This window comes from Balaenoptera musculus, chromosome 19 (assembly GCF_009873245.2).
Source record: "Balaenoptera musculus isolate JJ_BM4_2016_0621 chromosome 19, mBalMus1.pri.v3, whole genome shotgun sequence".
Lineage (NCBI taxonomy): Eukaryota > Metazoa > Chordata > Mammalia > Artiodactyla > Balaenopteridae > Balaenoptera > Balaenoptera musculus.
Genome location: NC_045803.1, coordinates 10,583,792 through 10,604,695, shown reverse-complemented (window position 1 = coordinate 10,604,695; position 20,904 = coordinate 10,583,792). Strand labels below are relative to the sequence as shown.

At 56.9% G+C, this 20,904-nt stretch overlaps 1 protein-coding gene across 1 annotated transcript in view; it reads left to right on the top strand.

Moving 5' to 3' along the window:
• The first annotated feature begins 759 nt into the window (after positions 1-759).
• The window catches only part of PPP1R37 (protein phosphatase 1 regulatory subunit 37), a 42,431-nt gene continuing 22,286 nt past the window's right edge, over positions 760-20,904 (top strand). Inside the window, exon 1 of the mRNA XM_036834598.1 lies at positions 760-1,264. Coding sequence (XP_036690493.1) covers positions 1,063-1,264 — 202 coding nt within the window. The 5' untranslated portion in view covers positions 760-1,062. The remainder of the gene's footprint in view (positions 1,265-20,904) is intronic.

Here is a 20,904-nt window from a genome sequence, read left to right as displayed (position 1 = left end):
TTCCCCGAGTTGCTTGTTGGGCTGGGATAGCGTGGAGAAAGTGCGGATGCGAATACTAAGCTACTGAATCGAGCCCTTGTGGGGGCGTGGCTTGAGTTCGTGCTAGTTCGTTACTGGCTCCGTGATCTACCTGGTCCATCGCCCAGTATTTTGGTGGGCAGATTGGTCCCTTGTTTTTGGCATTTCTTCCTTCGTTCAGTTTTAAAAAAAACTTAAATCAGGGCTATAATATTCCTTATGGGCTCCTATTTCAATTTTTAAATTTAAATTGTATTTTATACAACGCTATCCAAATACAGAGAGTTATTGATGAAGCTGCAGTCTGCAAATGGAAGGCTAGAGACTAACCAGCAAGTGGGGACTGGCTTCGTCTGCAGGCGGATGATCCCTCTGTCCGCATCCATCACCTGTACTCATATGAATACACAGCTTCTGTCGCCTTCCCTTTCAAGTTCTCCATCTCTTTACTTCTCTCCTTACCAGTTGGCCTAGCCCCACCAAGCAGATATTTTTACTTCTATCAACTCCATACCCTTCTCCGTGCCTGAGCTCGTGACGAATGTGTGAGAGCATAAACATTAGTTATCTAGATTAAAGCGGGGAGGCGGGGTGGGGGCGGCTCAGGTTCGCGCTTGCGCGCTGCTCTGGGAGACGGCGTCCACCTCGCCCCGCCCCTCATATTCTGCAGTTCCGGCTCTGCAGATTCACTGCTCACGTTTCTTTTCCCTGTGGCTCTTTCTGCCTTTTGTTTCCTCCCTTTAACAACGCAGGAGATAACTCTACCTGCAAATAACTTAAATTGATTTTCTGCTTTTCTGGATACTCGGCGGTCTCACCGGCCATTAACGAAAGTGCGGCTGCGAATGAGCAGGCGCGCACGGGGCTCGGGGGAGGCGCGCTCGAGCTCCCGGCGGCGACGACTACGACGACCAGGAGAGCGGACGGAGGCGGCGCCTGGAGCAGTGGCTGAGCCCATGCCCCGGGACGGCGGGAGGGCCCGGAGAGACAAGTCCGGGGCCCGGGGCATGTCCCCAGGGCCCCCGTGAGGAGGCGGCGGCGGCGATGGAGGTCCCGCCGCAGGAGGCGCCGCCCGGGCCGGGCGCGGACGGCGAAGCCGAGGAGGCCCCCGCCGAGGCCCCGTCTCCCAGTCCCGCATCGCCCCCGGCCGACGGGCGCCTCAAGGCTGCGGCCAAGCGCGTCACGTTCCCCTCCGACGAAGATATCGTGTCCGGAGCTGTGGAACCCAAAGACCCCTGGAGACACGGTAGCTACGGCTGGAGCGTGGAGGCGGGCTGGTGGGGGACCAGGGAGTCAGTGCAGAGCCCAGCACAGAGGTGGAGCTCAATAAGTTGCACCTAATGATGATTTAAGGAGACAGTCGTCAGTTTAGAGCTGGAGAGTGTTAGAGAGGAGGTGGTCGTTGGGTTGGGAAGGTGAAAAGTAGCTGGTTTATGCTACTCCCCCCCTCACCCCCCCCTCCCAAGGGACGCTGAAGGTGATCTTTTTAGGAATTGAAACGGTGAGCAATCAAAGAAAGTTTGGTGGCTTGGGAGATTAGGAGGGCGGTAGCCTTTGAGTTTATAGTTTCCCCGGAGAAGGATAGAGCAGTCAGGGGAGGAAGAGTGGGTCAACATCGGCGCTGAAAGGGCAGTTGGAGGAGTTTGATGGGCCCATGGGGACAGAAAGGTTAACTTGCTGGTCTGCAAGCCTCGGGGCAAGGGATGGTCATGTGGTTCACTTCCTTGGGTGAAAGAAGGAAGAGGAATAAACCTGGACTATGCCGCTAGACCAGTCAGTAGATCCTGGGGTTGGGAAAAGGGAGTCAAAGTAAACAAACTTGCCAGAAAAGTAGCAGAGTTGGTGGTCAGTTTGGGGGTGGGTAAGATAGAGGAGATATTCAGTCTTGGCATTAAGAAGAAGAAAAGTCACTGCGTGCCTCCTTTTCCTCTCCCTCCCCCCCCCCCCAAAAAAAAAAGGGAAGCAGAGCATTGTCAGTCATTCAGGAGCAGAGAAACTTTGGAGCCTGGCTCTAGGAGGGGTTTTTTTTTTTTTTTAATTCCCCTGAGGAAGCATCGGGGAATTGGAGTTGCCAGTCAGTTGAAGGTGAGAGCATTGAAGAAGTTTGGTGGCTTGAGGTGTGGGGAGAGAGAGCAAGTCCATGGGCTGTATGTCCTCTGGAGAAGGTCGGCTCAGTGTTGAAACTGAAACGGCAGTTGGAAGAGTGTGTTTTATCCGTAGGGCTGGGAAGGTGGAAAGTTGCTTCAGGGGTGGATTGGCAGGGTTGAGTCCTGGCCAGGTCTGGCAGTCTTGCTGGGATGGAGCCCGCGAAGAGAGGGATCAGCCTGGCCCCGGCTCTACAGACGTTGGTCTGTTGGCCCTGGGGAGAGAGGAGGAACTGTTGCTAGTCTGTGGGCAGTGGAGGAATTGGTGGCTTTGATGTGAGAGTGGGAGACGTGGGAACTGGAAGCTGAACACACGGGGAACCACCATAAATGCCATCTTGGCCATTTATTGTTAAAGAGACGGTGGTTAATTTAAAATTCTTGGCCTTGGGAGCCAGCCCAGTCCCTGGGCTCTTGGCCCCGGGCACAGGCGGGCACTTTTGGGTTGGAGGGCTTGGGGGACTGGGGCTGAGGAAGGGAAGAGTTGGAATGGGCCTCGGCTACAGCGTGATATCCAGTCCAGGGAGCTCAGCAGGACGCGGGAAGGACCTGGAGAGGCAGAGCAGGATGGTGACGAGCTGGTGCTCCAGTTCAGTCCTGACTCCCGTTTACCCAGAGCATGACCTCAGGCTGGGTACCTAACGCCTCGGAGCCTCAGTTCCCCGTCTGTAAGTGGGTGAGAATACTCACGTCACAGGGTTTCAGAGGGGACTGAATAAGATTGTGTGTGGAAAGTGATTGGCCAGGATGAGCCTTCATAAAGTTGCAGTCATTGTTGGTCATTTTAGGGGAGATGTTAGGTGCCACCGGTCATTTTCGGGGCCAGCCTAGAGGAGTTGGTTCACGGAGCTGGGGCCTGGATGTCTCCACTCACGGGCTTCCAGGAGAGGGCCAGAATGGTGGTCCGCTTGTGGGCTCGGGGCAAGGCGAGGGGAAGATGTTCCGTCTGTGGGCTTTAGCGTAGTTGGAGATTCTGGCGCGGGGAGGGGTTGCGAGTGGGGGAAAGTTTCTGGTCTGCAGGTTCCCAGAAGGGCAACAGCTGTGTGTTACCAGCTCTTGGGCTTTGGGGAAGCCATTTTTCCTCTCTGAGCCTCCTGTTTCTTTCTCTGCAAATGGAGGTGCTAATTTCTACTGTGGAGTAGTTGTGAGGATTAAATAAGATAGTCCTTGTAAGTTCCTGCCACATAAATAGCAGCTGCTGTTATCCAGGCAGATTCAGTCCGGTTCTGTTTTTGTTGTTGTTGTTTGTTTTCCTCTTGCGGGCAGTTGTGGAGATGCAGTGAAGGAGTTTCGGGGGGGGGCCCCCGGGGGGGGCGGGAAGAATGTCGAGAAAGAGGGTCAGTTGGCGTCTGGCTGGGAGGGGTTGAGAGGATGGTCGCTGACTGGTCTGCTCCCCGGTGAGGGGTGGAGGTGGTGATAGCTCACGGGCTGGGGGAGTCTCCCATTCCTGGAAGTTTAGGGAGGGACGGCAAGGACTGCTGTGGGCTCACGCTCTGGAGGAGTCGGTGGGTCTGAGGTGGAGAGGTGATGACATGGAGAAATGGATCGATTTTTTCGTCCGTCTGGGCCGGGGAGAGGGGTTGCAATTGACCTGACAGGGAAGGAGTTGGGTGATCTTGGGCCCAGGCAGAGGAGGGGGCGTTGGTGGAGTTGGTGAGTTTGGATGATGGGATTTGGCGGGCCTGGCAGTGCTGAGGGGCTGGTGGCTCACCTCCGTGCCTGAGGAGGACGGTGCAGGGGTTGGCTGGCCTGGGACTGAGAGAGGTGGAGGCTCGCCCCCCAGGCTGTGGAAGGTCAGGCCAAGGGACTGCCTCGTTGAGAGAGCCAAGGATCTTGGCTGGGGGCTTCAGGGAGGAGCCGGCCAGACTTGGAGGAGGGGCAGGAGATTCGTTGGAGTTGGTCTGTAAACTGTGGGAAAGCACAGGGGGTGTCATTTGAGCTGTGGCCCTAGTGGGAAGCGTGGAGAAGGAGTCATTCTGGGGCCTGCTGTGGTGACACGACCCCAAGGCCAAGGGTGAGGGAGGAGCTGGCAGATCTGAATTGGAAGAGAGGTCCTTCAGAAGCTGTTCTCCATCGCCGAGTTGGAGAAGTTGCCTGGGCCAGGAGGTGCAGGAGCTGGGAGCTGGGAGCTGGGAGCTGGGAGCTGGGAGCGAGCAGCCATTAGAGGAATTGGGGCCCCAGCACAGGGCGCCCGTTCAGCAGAGCCTTGCCCTGGGAGGAGAGCTCAGCGAGGCCCTGACACAGCCTCTGACTGGGGTGGAGGAGGGCTGGGACTGAGGCTAGGTGGTGGCCCAGCTGGGTGGGAGCCTCTGGGGGTGTCTGCCTAAGGCGAGAGCCCCATCAGGCCCTGTCAGAGGTCACGTGTTGGGGGGTTCCTGGAGACCAGACATCTGAAGGAGGGAGATGGTGCAGGAGGGTCTCAGGCCTACAGAGGCTCAACCCGGCCCAGCACTCAGAAGGGCCTTCCCTGGCTCCCATGTCACATGGTGTCCCCGCCTGCCCCCAGTGCCAGGGGCCTGCTTATTTTCTCACTGCACTAAAGGCCATCTGCTGTTACCATACGTGTTTATTTCGTTTTGGTGGTCTCTTTCCCCCGCCGGAATGGGGGAATAGACACTGTCTGTCCTCGTTTCTACTCAGCCCCTCGAAAGACACAACAGTTATCATGGTTGAATGAGCGCCAGGGCCATGTGTGCAACCGTTTTGGAAGGGGTGAGGCCAGGCCATCCTTGGGGTCCACCTAGCCAGGGTGCGCTTCCGGGCCGGCCCTGGCCGCAGCGTGCTGTCGCTCCAGCAAGGCACTTATTCCTGCTGAGCTTGTTTGCTTCCTCGTCTGTGAAGTTGTGATCCCTGCCCTGCTGACCACCCAGGATATCTGAATGGAGGGCGTGGACCTGGTGGGGCAGGGTCTCTGCGGCAAGCCGGTTGCGAGTGGACGGGACGTGAAGCTGGGGAGGAGGCTGCCTCAGTACCGCCAGGCTGGGCACGGGTGCGCTCCACTCTCCCTGGGGGGGTGGAAGCGGATGCCAGCGGAGGAGGGGCTGGCCTGGTGCACGCCCCCGCCCCCCAGTCCCGTGGCGGCAGGCCCTGTGTTCCCAGCTCCTCTGAGGACCAGGGCCGGTTGTGTACCAGGAACTCTTCAGACCAAACTGCAAGAGTGACCTGAGGCTCAGCTGTCTCCCCAGTCCCAGCTGAACGCCATGTGGGGAGGAGACATGGGGTTTGCAAGGCAGGCATGGGAGAGCACATGACACCGGCCGTGGTCTGGGAGGCTGTCTCCCCCTCCCTCCAGCCCTGCCCATGACTCATTCCCCACTCCCTGACCTCCAGCCTGCGGAGTCTGTCCTGGAGTGGCGGTAGGGGAGTTGTGCCCACCTGGAAGCTCCTCATGTGAAGTGGAGGTGTCTGCAAGGTGCAGGGGGCCGGAACGTGCCCACCTCTAGCCACCCAAGCTTCGAGGCTGGGGTGGGGTGGGGGGAGGCGTGGTGGGGACAGTGGCCATGATATTTTTTTTTTTTTAACATCTTTATTGGCGTATAATTGCTTTACAGTGGTGTGTTAGTTTCTGCTTTATAACAAAGTGAACCAGCTGTACGTACACAGGCCATGATGTTCTTAAATGACGATCAGAGAGGATGGAAATAAATGCCTTACTGTTTGTTCTCATTGAAACCCGTGCTGCAAATGTAGTCCTTGAAACTGGTTGGACTGGTGAGAAGGTACCTGTCAGTGGTGGGAAGAGGCTCTCTTACTAGTTAATGGCTCATTTTAGCCTAAGTGGTGGGTGGTCTTGCTGGGGAGTAGGGAGTGGGGTCGTGGGGGGCGGCTTTGATGCTTTCGCCCAGATTTCCATGTGGGCCCAACCTCACCTCCTACTGCCGGTGTTGGCACGTAGACTCTGCCGTGTGACTTTGGGCAATTGTTCTCTCTGTCTGTGATTCTTCTGTCTATAAAATACAGCTGACATTAGTACCTCTTCAGGGTGGTGAGGATTAAGTGAGAAAACAGCGTCCACAGCAAGCACTCGGTGGGTGTCCCCCTCGTTATTCCATCGTTGCCAGCCTTCCACCCCCGCCCTCAGTGCGGTGCTGTCTCCCCCAGCGTTTCCCTCGTCAGAACCCTGCTGTCTGTCCCTCAGAGGCCTACTCCTCCGAGACGAGTGCCCCGACATCCCTAACAGGGTGATCCTGTCCGTTCCAAGCTGGGTGACTCTGGGCAAGTTGCCCAGTCTCTCTGAGCTGAAACTCAATCAGCCTGTCTCGGCCCTCCCCCAGCCTGAGAGGCAGCAAGGGCACCAAGAGTTGAGACTCAAAGCATTAGCTGCAGCCTCTCAGACGCTGGCCATGACTGTCGACAAGTTACGGCTGCCCCCGAGCCTTGGTCCCCTCCGTAGAATGGCCCAGCTCCCCGGCCCTCTGCCCCGTGGGGACCCGACTGTGTGGACGGGCCTGTGTGGGGAGCGCCTGCTCCACCAGGCCGGGCCCTCTGCGCCCTGGGGCTCAGGTGGGCCGACCTCCTTCCTTCCACCCCCTGCACTTTATTTGTGTTCTCATCGTGTTTCCCTCTTCAAGGGCGAAGACCACGAGAGTCACCTCTGTGACCTCTGTCTGGCGCCCAGGAGGGCTTGGGGCACCAGACGGGGCGATGGGTGGCAGGAGAGTGAGGCTTTCCATCAGACCTCATGTGCCGCCGTGGCATTTGGGAGAAAGCTTCTGGGAGGACTTGATTGGCCTGTGCCCGGACGGGGCTCTCCCTCAGCGCCCCGAGGAGGAGCTCTCGGGCCCCACGGGGTCCCCTCACCGCGGGCGCTCGGCACACGGTCATCCGGGGGGTCGTCGGCGGTGTGAGCGCATGTTTCTGGGAGCCAGGCGTCTCCTGTCTCTCACAGGCGTTTGGCTGCAAAAGTATTAAGAAGCGTGGAGCCAGACGCCCCGGGCTGGACTGGCCGTGACTGCGGCAGCTTCTGGGAATGGAGGCCAGGAGTCTGTGTTTCTAGAAAGCTCCCCAGACGGCCAGGTTTGGCTGTCCTTCTGCTGAGGGCCCCTGATTCAGCTCAGCCACTCAGCACTCAGTCCCAGGGCTGCCTTCCAGACCTCAGTTCGGGGGTTGGCCGGGGTTCTCCTCATAGACTTGTTTTAGAGTGAATTGAAGTGTCGGACTTGCGGGAACTGCAGAAATGTGGTTTGGGCGGGCAGCCTGCTGCGGTCGAGCATAGAGGGGCCCAGGCCGAAGTCCCTGCTCTGCGGGTGACCCTAGCAGTCACCGCTCACTGCTCCCACGTGCCCACTGCTGGGCTGAGTGTGTATCTCTGTTACATCTCCCAGCCGCCCGGGAGGTAGGTGCTATTCCTTCCGGTTTGTAGGTGAGGAAATAGAAGCTCAGAGAGGCGAGGTCACTTGCCTGAGGTCGCCACAAAGCCAGGCAGCGGGGAGCTGGGATTCAAACCCAGGCAGTCTGGCTGTGGGGCCTGCGCTCTTGGTCCCTGTGTCCCGGCTGTGTGAGCTTTGGCAAGTTGCTGCATCCAGTTCTGCATGCTGTGTAGTTTCTCCATCTTGAACCCATAACCCTTTGTAAGACGGAGACGACGATTCCGGCCTCGCCGGGTAGTGGAGGGATGAGAAGCAGACTGAGTGAAGGGCCCAGCTGGCTGGCACTCAGGAGGGGCTCGCCGTGGTTCTTGGACAGCTCCGGAGTGCTGGGAGGTTCGCGCAGCTTCTCTGTCCTCTGCATCGGGTCCTTACTCTGACCCTTGGCCCACGTTCCTCCTGTGCTACACAGTGTCGGTACGTGGTAGGTACATCCCGGCCGAATGCGTGAGCAGCCTCTCATTTAGCGAATGCCAGTGTTAGGGGTCCGGGTGGAAGACAGGCCCGGCCCCGCCTCCATGGAGGTCACAGCTGAGTGAGGGAGACACACAGTAAACAGTTCTAATCAAACCGGGGTGCCCAGGACCCTGACGGGGAAGAGCTGAGGGCTGACGGGCAGGGCAAAGGTGGCTTCTTGGAGGAAGGGCCATCTCAGGCCTAAAGAAATCACGGGAGTTAGCCAGCTGAGGAGCAGTGGGAGTGTGTGCGAAGGGCTGGAGGCAGAGGGAGCCAGCGAGGAGCATCTGGGAAGAGAAAACAGCCGATCTCACTGGAGTCGGAGGTCTGGAGGTGGCGGCAGGAGGGTCGGAGGTGAGACTGGAGAAGGCTGGGGGGGACCACCCAGGTGGGGCCTTGTAGGCTGTGTTAGCCTGAGGGTGGCGGGGAGCCAGCAGAAGGGGCATGCCTACTGTTTTTAACAGAACCTTCTGGGAGTGTGGCGTGAGGAGGGTGAGACCGAGGCTGGGGACCAGGGAGGTAGCCATGGGCCACGAGCCTGTAGGCTCTTGGCTCCACGTGGCCCTGCACTGGCCAGTAGCTGACTTTTTTTTTTTTTTTTTAATAGATTTATTTAATTTATTTATTTATTTTTGGCTGCGTTGGGTCTTCGTTGCTGTGCGCGGGCTTTCTCTAGTTGCGGTGCACGGGCTTCTCATTGCGGTGGTTTCTCTTGTTGCGGAGCACGGGCTCTAGGCGCGCGGGCTTCAGTAGTTGCGGCACACGGACTCAGTAGTTGTGTCTCGCGGGCTCTAGAGCGCAGGCTCAGTAGTTGTGGTGCACGGGCTTAGTTGCTCCGCAGCATGTGGGGTCTTCCCGGACCGGGGCTTGAACCCGTGACCCCTGCATTGGCAGGTGGATTCTTAACCACTGCGCCACCAGGGAAACCCCTAGTAGCTGACATTTGACTTCTTGATTTACTCACCAGATTTATCTGAACCTCCCCCTCCCCCAGAAGGTTTTGCCATTGTAGTGTTCTCCCTAACACTTCCAAGGTGACAGTTTCCCCCATCCGTTCTCTCCTTGGGTCTCTGAGCTCTAGCGCTCCCCCCCTCCACCCGTTAGTTCCTGCTGCCCTTGGGTGAGGTGGTGGGCAGTGGGGCGCTGTGCACTTGGCTGCTCGCACTACCTCCCCCGTGTGACCTCAGCAACTGGCTTCACCTGTAAAATCCCCTTAGGTCCCACACTTCCCGGATCCAGAAAGCTCTGAAATCTGACCCAGGCCCTGCTGGGGGTCTTAAATAATATTTCAATAGTAGGTATCCTATCACCTTTCTGAAAGCCAGGAAATTCTGAATTCTGGAATATGTGGCCCTAGAGTTTCCAGTAGGAGACCATGGAGCCCCAGTGGACCTCTTTCCCGTATCAGTGAAACGGTAGTAACAGGAGAGGCAGCCTAGGGCTCGGGCTTTGGAGCGTGCCGGTGCCAGTCCGGCTCTGCCCTGAGGTGGTCGCCCAGCTTCTCTGCCTCAGTATCCCCATTTGTATGGGGATTGAGGATTAGATTATTCGGAACTTGGGAAGCGACTGGACCAGTAACCAGCTACTGCAGGCACTCAGTAAGGGCTTGTTAGAGTTGAATGGGGTCGTGTCCCTCGTGAGCCTGCCCGGGCTCCCTCCTCTCTGAGAGCAGGCTGACCGTCCCGTGACCCTCGGCTGGATGGGATAGGCGAGCACTCTGCCTGGTGTGAATGCAGCTGCAGGAATTCAGGCATGTCCCAAAACCTCCCTGTGTCACAATTTGCTCATTCGTGAAGCTATTTTGGCAGACGAGGAGTCTATTTCAAAGGTTTCTGGCTCTCTGGGAGGAGCCAGGCCCGGGCCCTTCGCAGCCAGGAGCACACTCCAACTCCAGCAGATCTGGTGAGAATGCCCTGGGTCCTGGACGTCACCGCTTCCCGGCTGCCACCGTCACCGCCCACCCTGGCCCCGGTGCTGCTCGTGTTAGGGCAGCTCCCTCTGCGGGGGGCTTTCCAGGCTAGAGCTGCAACAGGAGGCTGGGGTCTGGCGTTTTCAGTTGGTGTGGGAGAGGTGGAGGGGGACCCGTGTTCCAGGAAGGGGGTTCCGAGGCCACGTGGCCACAGGAATGATCGACAGCTGTCATGCTTTGGTTGTTTCCCCCCCTGTTGGGGAGGCAGTTCCACGAAGGCAGAGCCCATCTTGGTTTGGCTCCCCTCTGGGTCCCCAGGACTTCTCGTGGTGCCTGGCGCTCCGCAGGCTCTCATGTCGATGGATTGGTGGTGGATGGAGGTACACAGTGGGCACTCTGTAAAGTTATCCTCACCCCCTGCCTTACTTTCTGCAACTGCTGTGGAGCCGTTGCCTCAAGGTGGGGGTGGCAGCTTGGAAGTGTCTGCTGGCAGCCGCTCGGCTCATGTCACTTGCCTGACACCCTCTCCCTTTCCAGCGGAAGCCTGGGGTGGGAGCCCTGTGGTCTGATTCTGCGGAGGCCTTGTTGGATCCCAGCTGGGATGTCCTCCCTGGTCGGGTGGGCGGGCCCCTCTTGGAACCCACTGGGGTCGGACTCGTGAGCCACCTTCACGCCCACCCCTCCGTCTCTCCACAGCCTTAGTCTCCTGCCAGCTGCCGTCAGCAGTGTAGTGGGAGAGCCGCTCGTGTTCTGGGCAGCCCTCCCCTGTGAGCAAAGCAAAGCACCTTCCCAGCTGAACTCACTGGGTTCCTCAGAGCAGCAGGGCTGGTGGGAGGGAGGAAGGGTGGGACTGCCGGAAGATGAAAGCAAACGCCAGGGAAGTGACCCTGCGGAGGGTCATGCTTTGGGATGGCGATGATGATGGTGGTGATCTAAGCTCTTCACAGCAGCCAGAAGGGAAAGCTGAGGCTCACGGGTGCCAAGGCCACACAGATAGTGAGGGGAGGAGCCGGGTTTGAACCAGAAGGCACGGGGCTCATCCTCTGTTCCCGAAAAGCCTCCACGGGCTCCTTCGTCACCACAGGGTAGAGGCCACGCCCCTGCGCCTGGTGGGAGCCCTTCCCCAGCTGGTGTCTGTCCTCCTCGGTCCCGGTTCCCTGTGCTCCGCCTTCCTGCGCTGGCGCACAGGTCGTCCCCACACAGCGTGCTGCTCTGCTCTTCCAGGTTCCCATGACACCTCCTCACGCTGTGGTTATTTGTTTGGGTCCGTCTCCCCCCACTGGACCTAGCAGCGCCGTGAGGGACGACATCTTGTCCGTCGGGCTCCCTGGAGGAGGCAAACCACTGAACACACCAGGCGCCACAGGGACGCTGAGCAAAGCGGGTCTGCCAGCGAGTGCCCCAGGCCAGCGCCTCGGGGCCCGAAGGAGAGCAGGGGCCAGGGAGGGTGCTCGTTGGATCACTTGTCCATGCTTCCATCCATCCATCCATCCATCCATTCCTCGCCTGCACCTCGCTCTGCTGTGAGCCAGGTGGAGGAGCCCTGACTGCTCTCCCTGCCCTCTCGTGCCCCTTCTCCGTTCCTGAAGAAGCGGACCTTGTCACTCCCCAGCTTCCAGTCACACTTACGGCCCACTTCCCCCCACTGCCTTTCACACCCCACGCAGAATCCCTAAAACAGCTTAGGAGGCCGGTCCCCGCCACCGTCCCTGACCACGACTGGGCTCTCCCTTCCCCGTGTCCTCTCTGGGTTCAAGCGCGGTGGCTTCTTTTCAGTTCCTACATGCGAGGAGCTCCCCACATCCTGTCCTGGAATGCCTGCCTTGCTGTCACGGCTCTAGCTTGTCCTTCAGGTACCAGCAAACCCTTCTTTCCTGGCGCACTAAATAGGTTCCCGCCATGAGGTGTCAACGATCTGTTTATCTGCAGGCCTGCGGATATTCTCTCTTGCCCGCTTGACGGTAAGCATCATGAGGGCAGGGGTGGGTTTGGTTTGGTGCCACTGTATCCCCTGGTGCCCACAGCATGTGGCACTGAGCCTGGCTCTGAGCAGGAGCTTGTATGGTAGGCGGAGAAGGAAGCGCAGTGGGATGCTGGGCCTCAGGTACTAGATGGGCCCCGCGCTCACGTAGCCCAGGGCCAGAAAAGGAAGTATGAAGAGAGGAGGAGGGCACGGAGCGCCCCTGCCGGATCTGCCAGACCCCCAGCTGGCCAGCCCAGTGGAGTGCGGGGGTGCAGGCCTGGGGTGCTGTGGGCTTGCTGTGGGTTGTAGGCCAGGACACTGCCCTGTCTGTGCAGCAAGGTGGTGTGTGAGGTCTCTTCCCGCTGTGTGTGTTTCCCTGTCTCTGTCCATGGGTCACCCCCACCGTTTAGGGAACTGAGTGCCAGGACCTCCTCCTCATCGTGGCGGGGTAGGGCAAGAGAGCCCAGGTTTTGGTAACTTGGTGTGCCTTTCTACCTTTGTGGCAGGTGACCTGATTCCCTGCCCCACCAGCAACAAGGTGTGTCACAGGAGGAGGTGGAGGATGTCCGTGGTGTCCAGCCTCCAGCCCCCCAGCTCAGGCCTCCATCCTCTCTCCTTTTCCTCCATCTCCCTCCTTGTCCTGTGATCCCCTTTGTTCCTTGGGGTCTTTGCTTCCTGACCCAGCTCTCCCTGCTTTGATCACAGTGACCAGAAAGTGCTGCATTCCTCGGGGGTGGGGGTGGGGCTCGGGGGGTCTTCTTCCTGCTGGGCCTGGGCTCAGCCCTCGGGATCTGCAGTGCTGAGCTTCCCTAGGCTTCCCTGCCCTACCTCTGTCTTCCCACTGGACTTTGAGCCCCAGGAGGGCAGGGCTGGGCTGTCCTGGTCACTGCTGTGTCCCCAGCGCAGCTCCAGGCGCAGAGCAGGTGCTCAGTGAGTGTCGTTCCATTAGGATAGAGTTGGGGCGTGGGTACTGGCAGAGCCCAGAGACAGAGCCCTCTGTGGAGCCCTGCTTACAGCTCCCACGCCTGACAGCAGCCTGACCCTGTCTGGTCCTGGGGGGAGACCTCCCAGGCCGGTGAGCTCAGTGGGGGAGGCAGGGCCATCTGGCTTACTGTGCCGCCACCAGCTGTTGGGTCGAAACGCCTGTGCTCACTGACCACCCAGCTGTGAGAATCCCGGGCTGGCACAGGCCCCTTCCCTGTTCCCAGCATCCAGGTTATCAGGTGTGGAGGGATAACCTCCTTGTATTGTAAGTGAGGCAGCAGGCTGGAGAGGGATGGCCTGGCATTCAGGGTGGTTTCTGCCGCTCTCGGCCACCTCTGTACCTTTGAGGGGCAGAGTGACACGTCCTAGGGGTGGGCAAGTGAAGAGACCTGCCTTGTTGTGAACCTGGGTTCCCCGCCCCGACTTGCTGTGTGACGTTATTATTAATAGAAAGGGTTTGGGCTCTGGGGAAATGGAGATTCCATCTCCAGCCCACTGTGCAGCTGAGCAAGCTTGTGCTGCGTGTGGCTCAGTTTTCTCCTCGCCCCCTTCCTGGAGCTGGTGAGGGCAGCTGGGGGAGAAGGGCATGCAGTCACCCTGGAAGCTCATACTACTTTGATTCTTTTCTGGCTTTAAAAGTAAGGTATGTTCACTGTTAAAAAAAAAAAAAAAAAGATGGAAAGTCTAAAGAAGAAAATGAAAATCACTTTTTAATCTTACCATCTGGAATTTTTAAAAAAGCTCTGTTGAGATGTAATTCACGTACATTTCACCAGTGTAAAGGGAACAGTTCAGTTTTTCACAGAATTGTACATCTGTCATCACAGTCAATTTTAGAACATTTTCATTGCCCCCGGAAGAAACCCTGTACCCCTTAGCCGGCAACGCCAGCGCCCCTCCCCCACCCCCTCAGGCCACCGCTGATCTGCTTTCTGTCTCGTTAGCTTCTGGACATTTCCTATAAACGCAGTCATGCAGTACATGGCCTTTTGTGTCTGTCTTCTTTCACTGAGCATAGTGTTTGCAGAGTTCACCCACGTTGTGCGTGTGTCTGTAGTTCATTCCTTGTTACTGCAGAAGAATGTTCTGTTGTATGGATATACCGCTCTCTTCATCCGTCGATGTCCATTTGGGTTGTTTCCACTTTCTGGCTGTCATGAATAATGCTGCTGTGGATATTCACGTTCAGGTTTTTGCGTGGCCGCACACTTTCATGTTTCTAGGAGTGAAATTGCCCGGGCATCTGGTGACTCTAACCATTTGAGCAACTGCCAGACCGTTTTCCCAACCACCTGCCCCGCTGGTCCTTCCCCTCCATTGAATGAGGGTTCCGCTCCCTCCACGCCACGTCCTTGCTGTTACCGTCTGTCCTTTTGATTCCAGCCACCCCAGAGGGTATGGAGTGATGTCTCATTGTGGTTTTGATCTGCATTTCCCTGACAGCCGATGATGTTGAACATCTTTTCACGCGCTTCTTGGGCACTTGTATATCTCCTTGAGAGAAATGTCTATTCAGATCCTTTGCCCGTTTTAAAATTGGATCATTTGTCTTCTGGTTGAGCTGTAAGAGTTCTATATATATTCTAGATGCAAGACTCTTATCGGAAACGACATGCACCACATGTGCATGAATGTCGTCAGCGTGAAATGCCAGAGCACTTCCTTCCCATCTCTTTTCTTTGGCTCCATACACTGCCACAGATGCATAAAAATAAAACTGGGCGGAGCCTGTGTATACGGTTGAATGTCCTGCATTTTTGCTTCATTTTTCCATTTTTTACAAAGCGCGATTAAAGTCCATTGTCATCGTCAGGCCGTTGTCATTTGTTCCAGCCATTTCCGCGTTGCTGAGCATTTAGGTCCTTTCCAGTTTTCAGCTGCATGAATAATGCAGTGACGTTCAGCCTTGTCCATAAATCTTTCTGTTCCTCACAGGTAGCTTTCTCGGAAGAAATTCTTAGAAGGTGGTTTTAGCAGGTCAGAGGGTAGGAACCTTTGAAGTCTCACATACTGTCTGTGCCCACACAGGACTGGAAACCTTGAGGGACTTGGTTGTATCTCTTGATTTTTTTTTTTTTTTTTGAAAGAATGAATAAATGAATAATACTTGCATTTGGGTGTCTTGATGCCAAGATGGTATTTTGTTTTAATGAGCATTCCTTTTTAAAAAATTAATTAATTAATTAATTAATTAATTAATTAGTTTTTGGCTGCGTTGGGTCTTCGTTGCTGTGTGCAGGCTTTCTCTAGTTGCGGCGAGCGAGGGCTACTCTTCGTTGCGGTGCGCAGGCTTCTCATCGTGGTGGCTTCTCTTGTTGCGGAGCACGGGCTCTAGGCGCAACGGCTTCAGTAGTTGTGGCACACGGGCTTAGTTGCTCTGCGGCATGTGGGATCTTCCCAGACCAGGGCTTGAACCCGTGTCCCCGGCATTGGCAGGCGGATTTTAACCATTGCGGCACCAGGGAAGCCCTTAATGAGCATGCCTTAACTAGTAGTTAACCTGTTTATTGTTACCATGTTAGTTACATACTTCCCGGAGTTGCTTCTTCATGCCCTGTGCCCATTTTTGTTTTGGGACTTCTTGAAAGCACTCTGTGTCTATTTCAGATGTTGAGTGTTTGGAATTTCATTATGCAGATACATTTTTCCTCATTTATCATTTGCCTTGCTGGAAAGGTGGAGGCGGGGGAGCCTCCTTAAAAAGAATCACTTTCCCCTTTGCTCTTTCGCTGGCTCTCCACAACAGAGGGCGCAGAGGAGGGGGAAGCAGCCCGGGCCCTGGGGGCAGTGCAGTGTCGGGGGAGGGCGTGTTAGTGGGCGCCAGGCCCAGGCGAAGGGACAGCAGGTTCCGGAGAGGTTCTCCTGTAAACGCAACTGCAGCCACTGTTTGCTGAGCACCGGGCCAAGCAACCTGGTGAAGCTGGTGGGGCCCCTCATTTTGTGACTTGGTACCATCAGTCACTTGCTGAGGTCACGCTCCTTCGCGGAAGGTGGCAGAAGCCAGGGCAGCCCGGGCCCTGGGCACATCCAGTCTGCCTCCGCTGCAGTCTTAACGAGTCCCCGGGAACCTATACCCCAGCTCCTCCAGCATGCACATGCCAGGGCTCTGCGCTGGCCCTTGCCTCTGCCTGGGAGACTCTCCGCGACTTTCGTGTGGTTGCTGTCTGTCTCCTTGCATCTGCTGACTGTCTTATGCCTGCCTCCCCCAGCGTAAGCCACTTGGAGGGGACGTTCAAGCGCTGTGGTCACTGCCGCAGCCCCGGCATCTAGAACAGCGCCCGGCACAGAATAGGCACTCGAAAAATATTGGAAGGAATGAATGGGTTTCTGAGTCTTACTAGTCTTTTAGGTCTCAGCCTAAATGTTCCTCTCTCTTACGGGTCTCGCCCAATTACTCCCTCCAATCTAAATGATCATCATCTCTGTTCTATAAGAGTGTTTTCTTTCTTATAATTTGTCATTTTTATCTGTGTGATTATTTGCCTTCCTAGTAATTACTCCCCAAGGGCAGGGATCCAGATCTGTTTTGCTCTCTGTTGTCTGCCCAGCCCAGATCATTTGGTAAAGAATGAATGATACGTCCTTTAGTTCCCAAACAGACCTCGTGAGGGTAAGTGGTGTTACTCACCTTTCATAGAGGAGGAAAGTCAGGTTGGGCAATGAGAAGTTCCAGGCACCCAGTGTCCATCCCTGGAGCCTTTGCTGGACCAGTAAACAGCTCACAGTTACTTGATTTTAAAATTCCAAACTAAAACCCCCCAGTGCCTCCGGGTCCGGCTGGCCATCTGGTGCTCCTGCCCGGAAGCCTGGGGCGGGCAGCCTAAAATAGCCCGCCTGGTTCTGGCAGGGCTGGTTGTCTGCTGACGGGCACTGGCTTTCTCAGAGGTCCCCTTCCCCGAGCTTGGCCTGTCGAGCTTGGTACCTAGGACTTCAGTGGGTGGCAGTGATGGGAAGCAGGGAGCCACTGAGTGTCTTGCAGACCCTTTTCAAGCACCTCGATGCCCCCAGCCCTATGCTGGGTCCCTTGCCCGTTTGCCTTATTTGACCCTGACAGCGACCTTCCGTTCCCCAGAGGCGCCTCAGTTCTCTTTCCTCTGAGCCTTTGCGTGTGCTGTTCCCTCTGCTGCAACACTCTTCTCCCTCCTTATGCTTTTTTTTTGGCCATGCCAGGTAGCTTGCGGGATCTTAGTTCCCCCAATCAGGGATCGAACCCATGCCCCCTGCACTGGAAGCACGGCGTCCTAACCATTGGACAGCCAGGGAAGTCCCTCCCTCTCTCTGCTTTTAAAATTATTGTTATTATATGAAATTTCTAAAAATCATATTTGTATTTGTATGGAAATATGTATGGAAATATGTTAATATAAATGTTTCAGACATTAAAAAAAATTATTGTTATTCTTTTCTTGGCATATGAACTACATATGTAACATACGCGTAAGTTCAAGTGTAGTGTAATGAACGCCTCTGAGCCTCCCAGTTTATGGCTGAGAGCATTGCCGTTAACTTACCTCTATCTCTGGGTGGGTGGGTGGAGCACAGAGCCCTGTGACTACTACGGTGCATATTGTGAATGTCATGCCTCTTTTTTTTTTTTTTTTTTTTTTAAGTTTTATCACCTTTGCATGTATGCTGAAAAGTATGGTGTTTGGTTTAGCTTGTTTTTGAGTGTTATAAAAATGGCATTGTGTCGTGAGTGGACTCCTGGGGCTTGCCTTTCCTCTCAAAGTTAGTGTCCCAGTTCCATCCGTGTAGATGCTCTGGAGTTTTCCATTGTGTGACTGTGTCTTAGATTGCCTGTTGTGCCGTTGGTGGACCTTTGGGCTGTTTCTGGCTTTCAGTATTACAAACTGGTACAGCTGTGAACTTTCGTGTACACATCACCTGGGGTGTGAGCAAGAATTTCTCCAGGGTGCAGACCTTGGAGTGGAATTGCCGGTTGTAGCTGGAGCTGTGCAGCGTTACGTGATCGTGCCCAACGCTCTCAATTGGATATTCCCTCCTTTACCTGGCTAACTCCTACTCATCCTCCCTGGGTCTCCTTCCCCCCTTTCCTTCCTTCAGCAGATGCCCATGGAGCACCTGCCCTGTACCAGGTGCAGCTATGTTCCAGGGCGCAATGGTGAATGAGACTCACAGACCCTGTGCTCACATGACCAGCGTTGTTAGGTAGCCCCTCCTCCAGGAAGCCCTCCCTGACCCCCGGACCAGGTTAGGTGCTCTTCTGGGCTCTCCTACCCTAGCCCTGCCCCCTCGGGGTCATCACTGTCTGGGAACGGGTCTGTCTCCCCCACTGGACCTGGGAGCCCCGTGTAGACAGGGATCAGAGCTGTTTTGGATACCGTTTTCACAGTATCACCGCCTGGGGTGGGGCACAGAGCAGCTGTTCAGTGAAGGATCTGTTTAGTTACTGCTGAGACACTGACCCTTGAGGCAGGTGGGATTAAGAGAGAGAAATGGAGTCCAGTATCCAGTACTTGTTGGAGTTAGACTCGGGCCCCAGGCCCATCTGGCCCAAAGTCCAGCACCTCCGCAGATGGCTGAGCACACAAGATGCCTGGACCCGTGCTTGGCCCCGTGGCAGAAGGAGGGACCGTGGCCTCTGCCCTCGGCAGCTGAGAGACGAGCCGCTGCCCAGCTGCTCCCTCCTCGGACAGTGGGTAGGGCTGGGCAGCAGTGCCTCGCTGAGGAGCGGGAGGCCTGCCCAGCCCTCTGGGAGTTAGAGTTGGTGTGGGGGTTCTTTTGAAGAGGGCAGGACTGGGAGGTGTGCAAAGCCTTACAAAAGGTGGACGAGGCAGGAGTGGAGGAGTCCCGGAGGAGCAGTCGGGGCTGCGAGGGGCCGTCTCGGGCCTGTAGGTCAGTAACAGCAGGGATGGTGGCGGCCGCTCTTCTCAGAGCGCCCGCTGTGTACCGGGCGCTGCGCTGAGCGCTCTCCGTGTGCCAGCTGGTCCTGTCCGCACCCCGTCCCACGGGGTAGGTGGAATTGTCGCCCCATTTCACAGATGAGGGATAGGTGGAATTGTCGCCCCATTTCACAGATGAGGGATAGGTGGAATTGTCGCCCCATTTCACAGATGAGGGGGGACCGTGAGTCGCAGAGGGTGGAGTCCAGCTCACCCGGCTCGTCCCCCAGGAGTCTGCCGCCTTCAACCCCGTGCGGCGCAGTGGCAGCAAGCGGGCCTGCCTGCAGCGCTGGGCAGAGAGCTTTCCCTCCCGCGCGCCTGATTCTTCACGGCCCGCTGGAAGACGGGGAGCAGCGTCCCCCGCTGCAGGTGGGATGACTAAGGAGCAGAGCTGCGTGGCCCCCGGCGCCACACCCGAGAGGCCCGGCCTGCTCCCTGGAGGCCTCTGTTCTGCCGCTGCTCTCCTTGGTCCTCATTTGTCCCCAGGGCTTCACTTCTGCGCCCTTGGGTGCCCAGCCCTGGGTAAATATTTGTCTTCGGGCAAGCAGGAGCGGTGCGACCAGTGTTTCCGAGCCAGGAGGCGGGGGACAGGTGGAGGCAGCTGGTTTGCAGCCAGATGCTTGGGGAACCTCCGGGTGGAGCCGAGCCCTTTGTTTGCCCTGTTCTCGTCCTGCGTCCACTCTCGGTGGTGCTGCCGAGGCGCCCGGCTGTGGGCCACAGCTGATGGTGACTACAGGTTAACTGCGCACCAGCCTCATGCCAGACGCTTCACACGAGTGATCTCAGTGGCTGCTTCTAGAAGCCTGTGTGTGTGTGTGTGTGTGTGTGTGTGTGTCTGTTTCATTGGCTTCATTTTCCAGAAGAGGAGACTCGACCATAAAGGGATTAGGGCCTTCTCCTGCAGCGGTTAGGATCTGTTTAAGTTGTCAGGGCCAGAATCATCCACTTGGGGCCACGTGAGGTAAACGAGAGTGTTCATTGGAAGGGCACAGGGACCTCTGCCAGTTCCCGGGGCCGCGGGGAGGGGGTGGGTGCCTGAAAGCCGATGGGAACCAGAACTGGTTCCAGCTCTTTGGGCCACAGGCACTGCTGATGTGTTCCTCTTTCTATCTGCTCACGAGCCAAACAAGCTCGGCCGTCCTGGTGGTCAGGACAGGACTGCTCAGTCCAAGTCCCTGGCCCAGGAGGTGCATGCAGGCTTAGCAAAGATCCCATATCCTTCCTGTCAAATGGGGCCTGAGAGGGCCAGGCTCACCCTCGTGGGGGCTTGGGGGCAGCTCTCAGAGCAGGGGGCCTGGGCTCTGCAGACGCCCCGAGCAGGCACCGCCGAACGCAGTCTGCCTCCAGAGGCCACGCCCTCCAGCACCGGCCGCACTGTTCTGTGTTGAGAAGGCAGGTTCGTGCCACGAGGCAGAAAGCCACCAGTGTCCTCAGATGTACACGTCTCTTTGGGAAGCCCCTTCCAGCTGGAGGCTCATGGAGGCCGCAGAGGACCTCCCGACACACACACACACACACACACACACACACACACCCTCCCGACACACACACACACACACACACACACACCCAGAAGAAAGCCCTCAGTCAGAGGGACAGTCTTGGACACTTGTGTTGGGTGGCTGTCGGTAGGCTCCACCCACCCAGGGTTGGACGTGCTTCCTTGGTGGTTCAGGTGTCAGCCAGCATTGAGCTCTGTGCCGGGGATGCAGCACGGCCAAGGGAGACGTGGCCCCTCCTCATGGGCTCGCGGTCCAGAAGGGGAGTCGAGAGAGACAAATCAGCCAAGCTGCCAGCACAGACCCACACAAGGGGGTGGGAGGACACGAGCCCAGGGCCGGGATAGAGAAGAACGTGGCGGGGCCAGTGGGCCAGTACGTGGCTTAGGTAAGAACATCAAACACCTCGGACTGTCCCACCCCCTCCCCGAACCTGATGAGTTGGACTCCAGAGCCAGGCCTGCCTTTGCGCTCGTCTCTGTCCGGGCTGTTTGTCCTTGGCAAGTCCTCCACCTCCCTGGGCCTTGGTTTCCTCTTCTGGAAAGGGTGGGGGAGGGATATCGTACCCCAAACAGTGGCTGTGGACAGAAAGGTGGTCGGGTTTGGTTAAGAGCAAAGACTGTAGAGCCAGACTGCTTAGGCCTGAATCCCAGCTCCTCCCT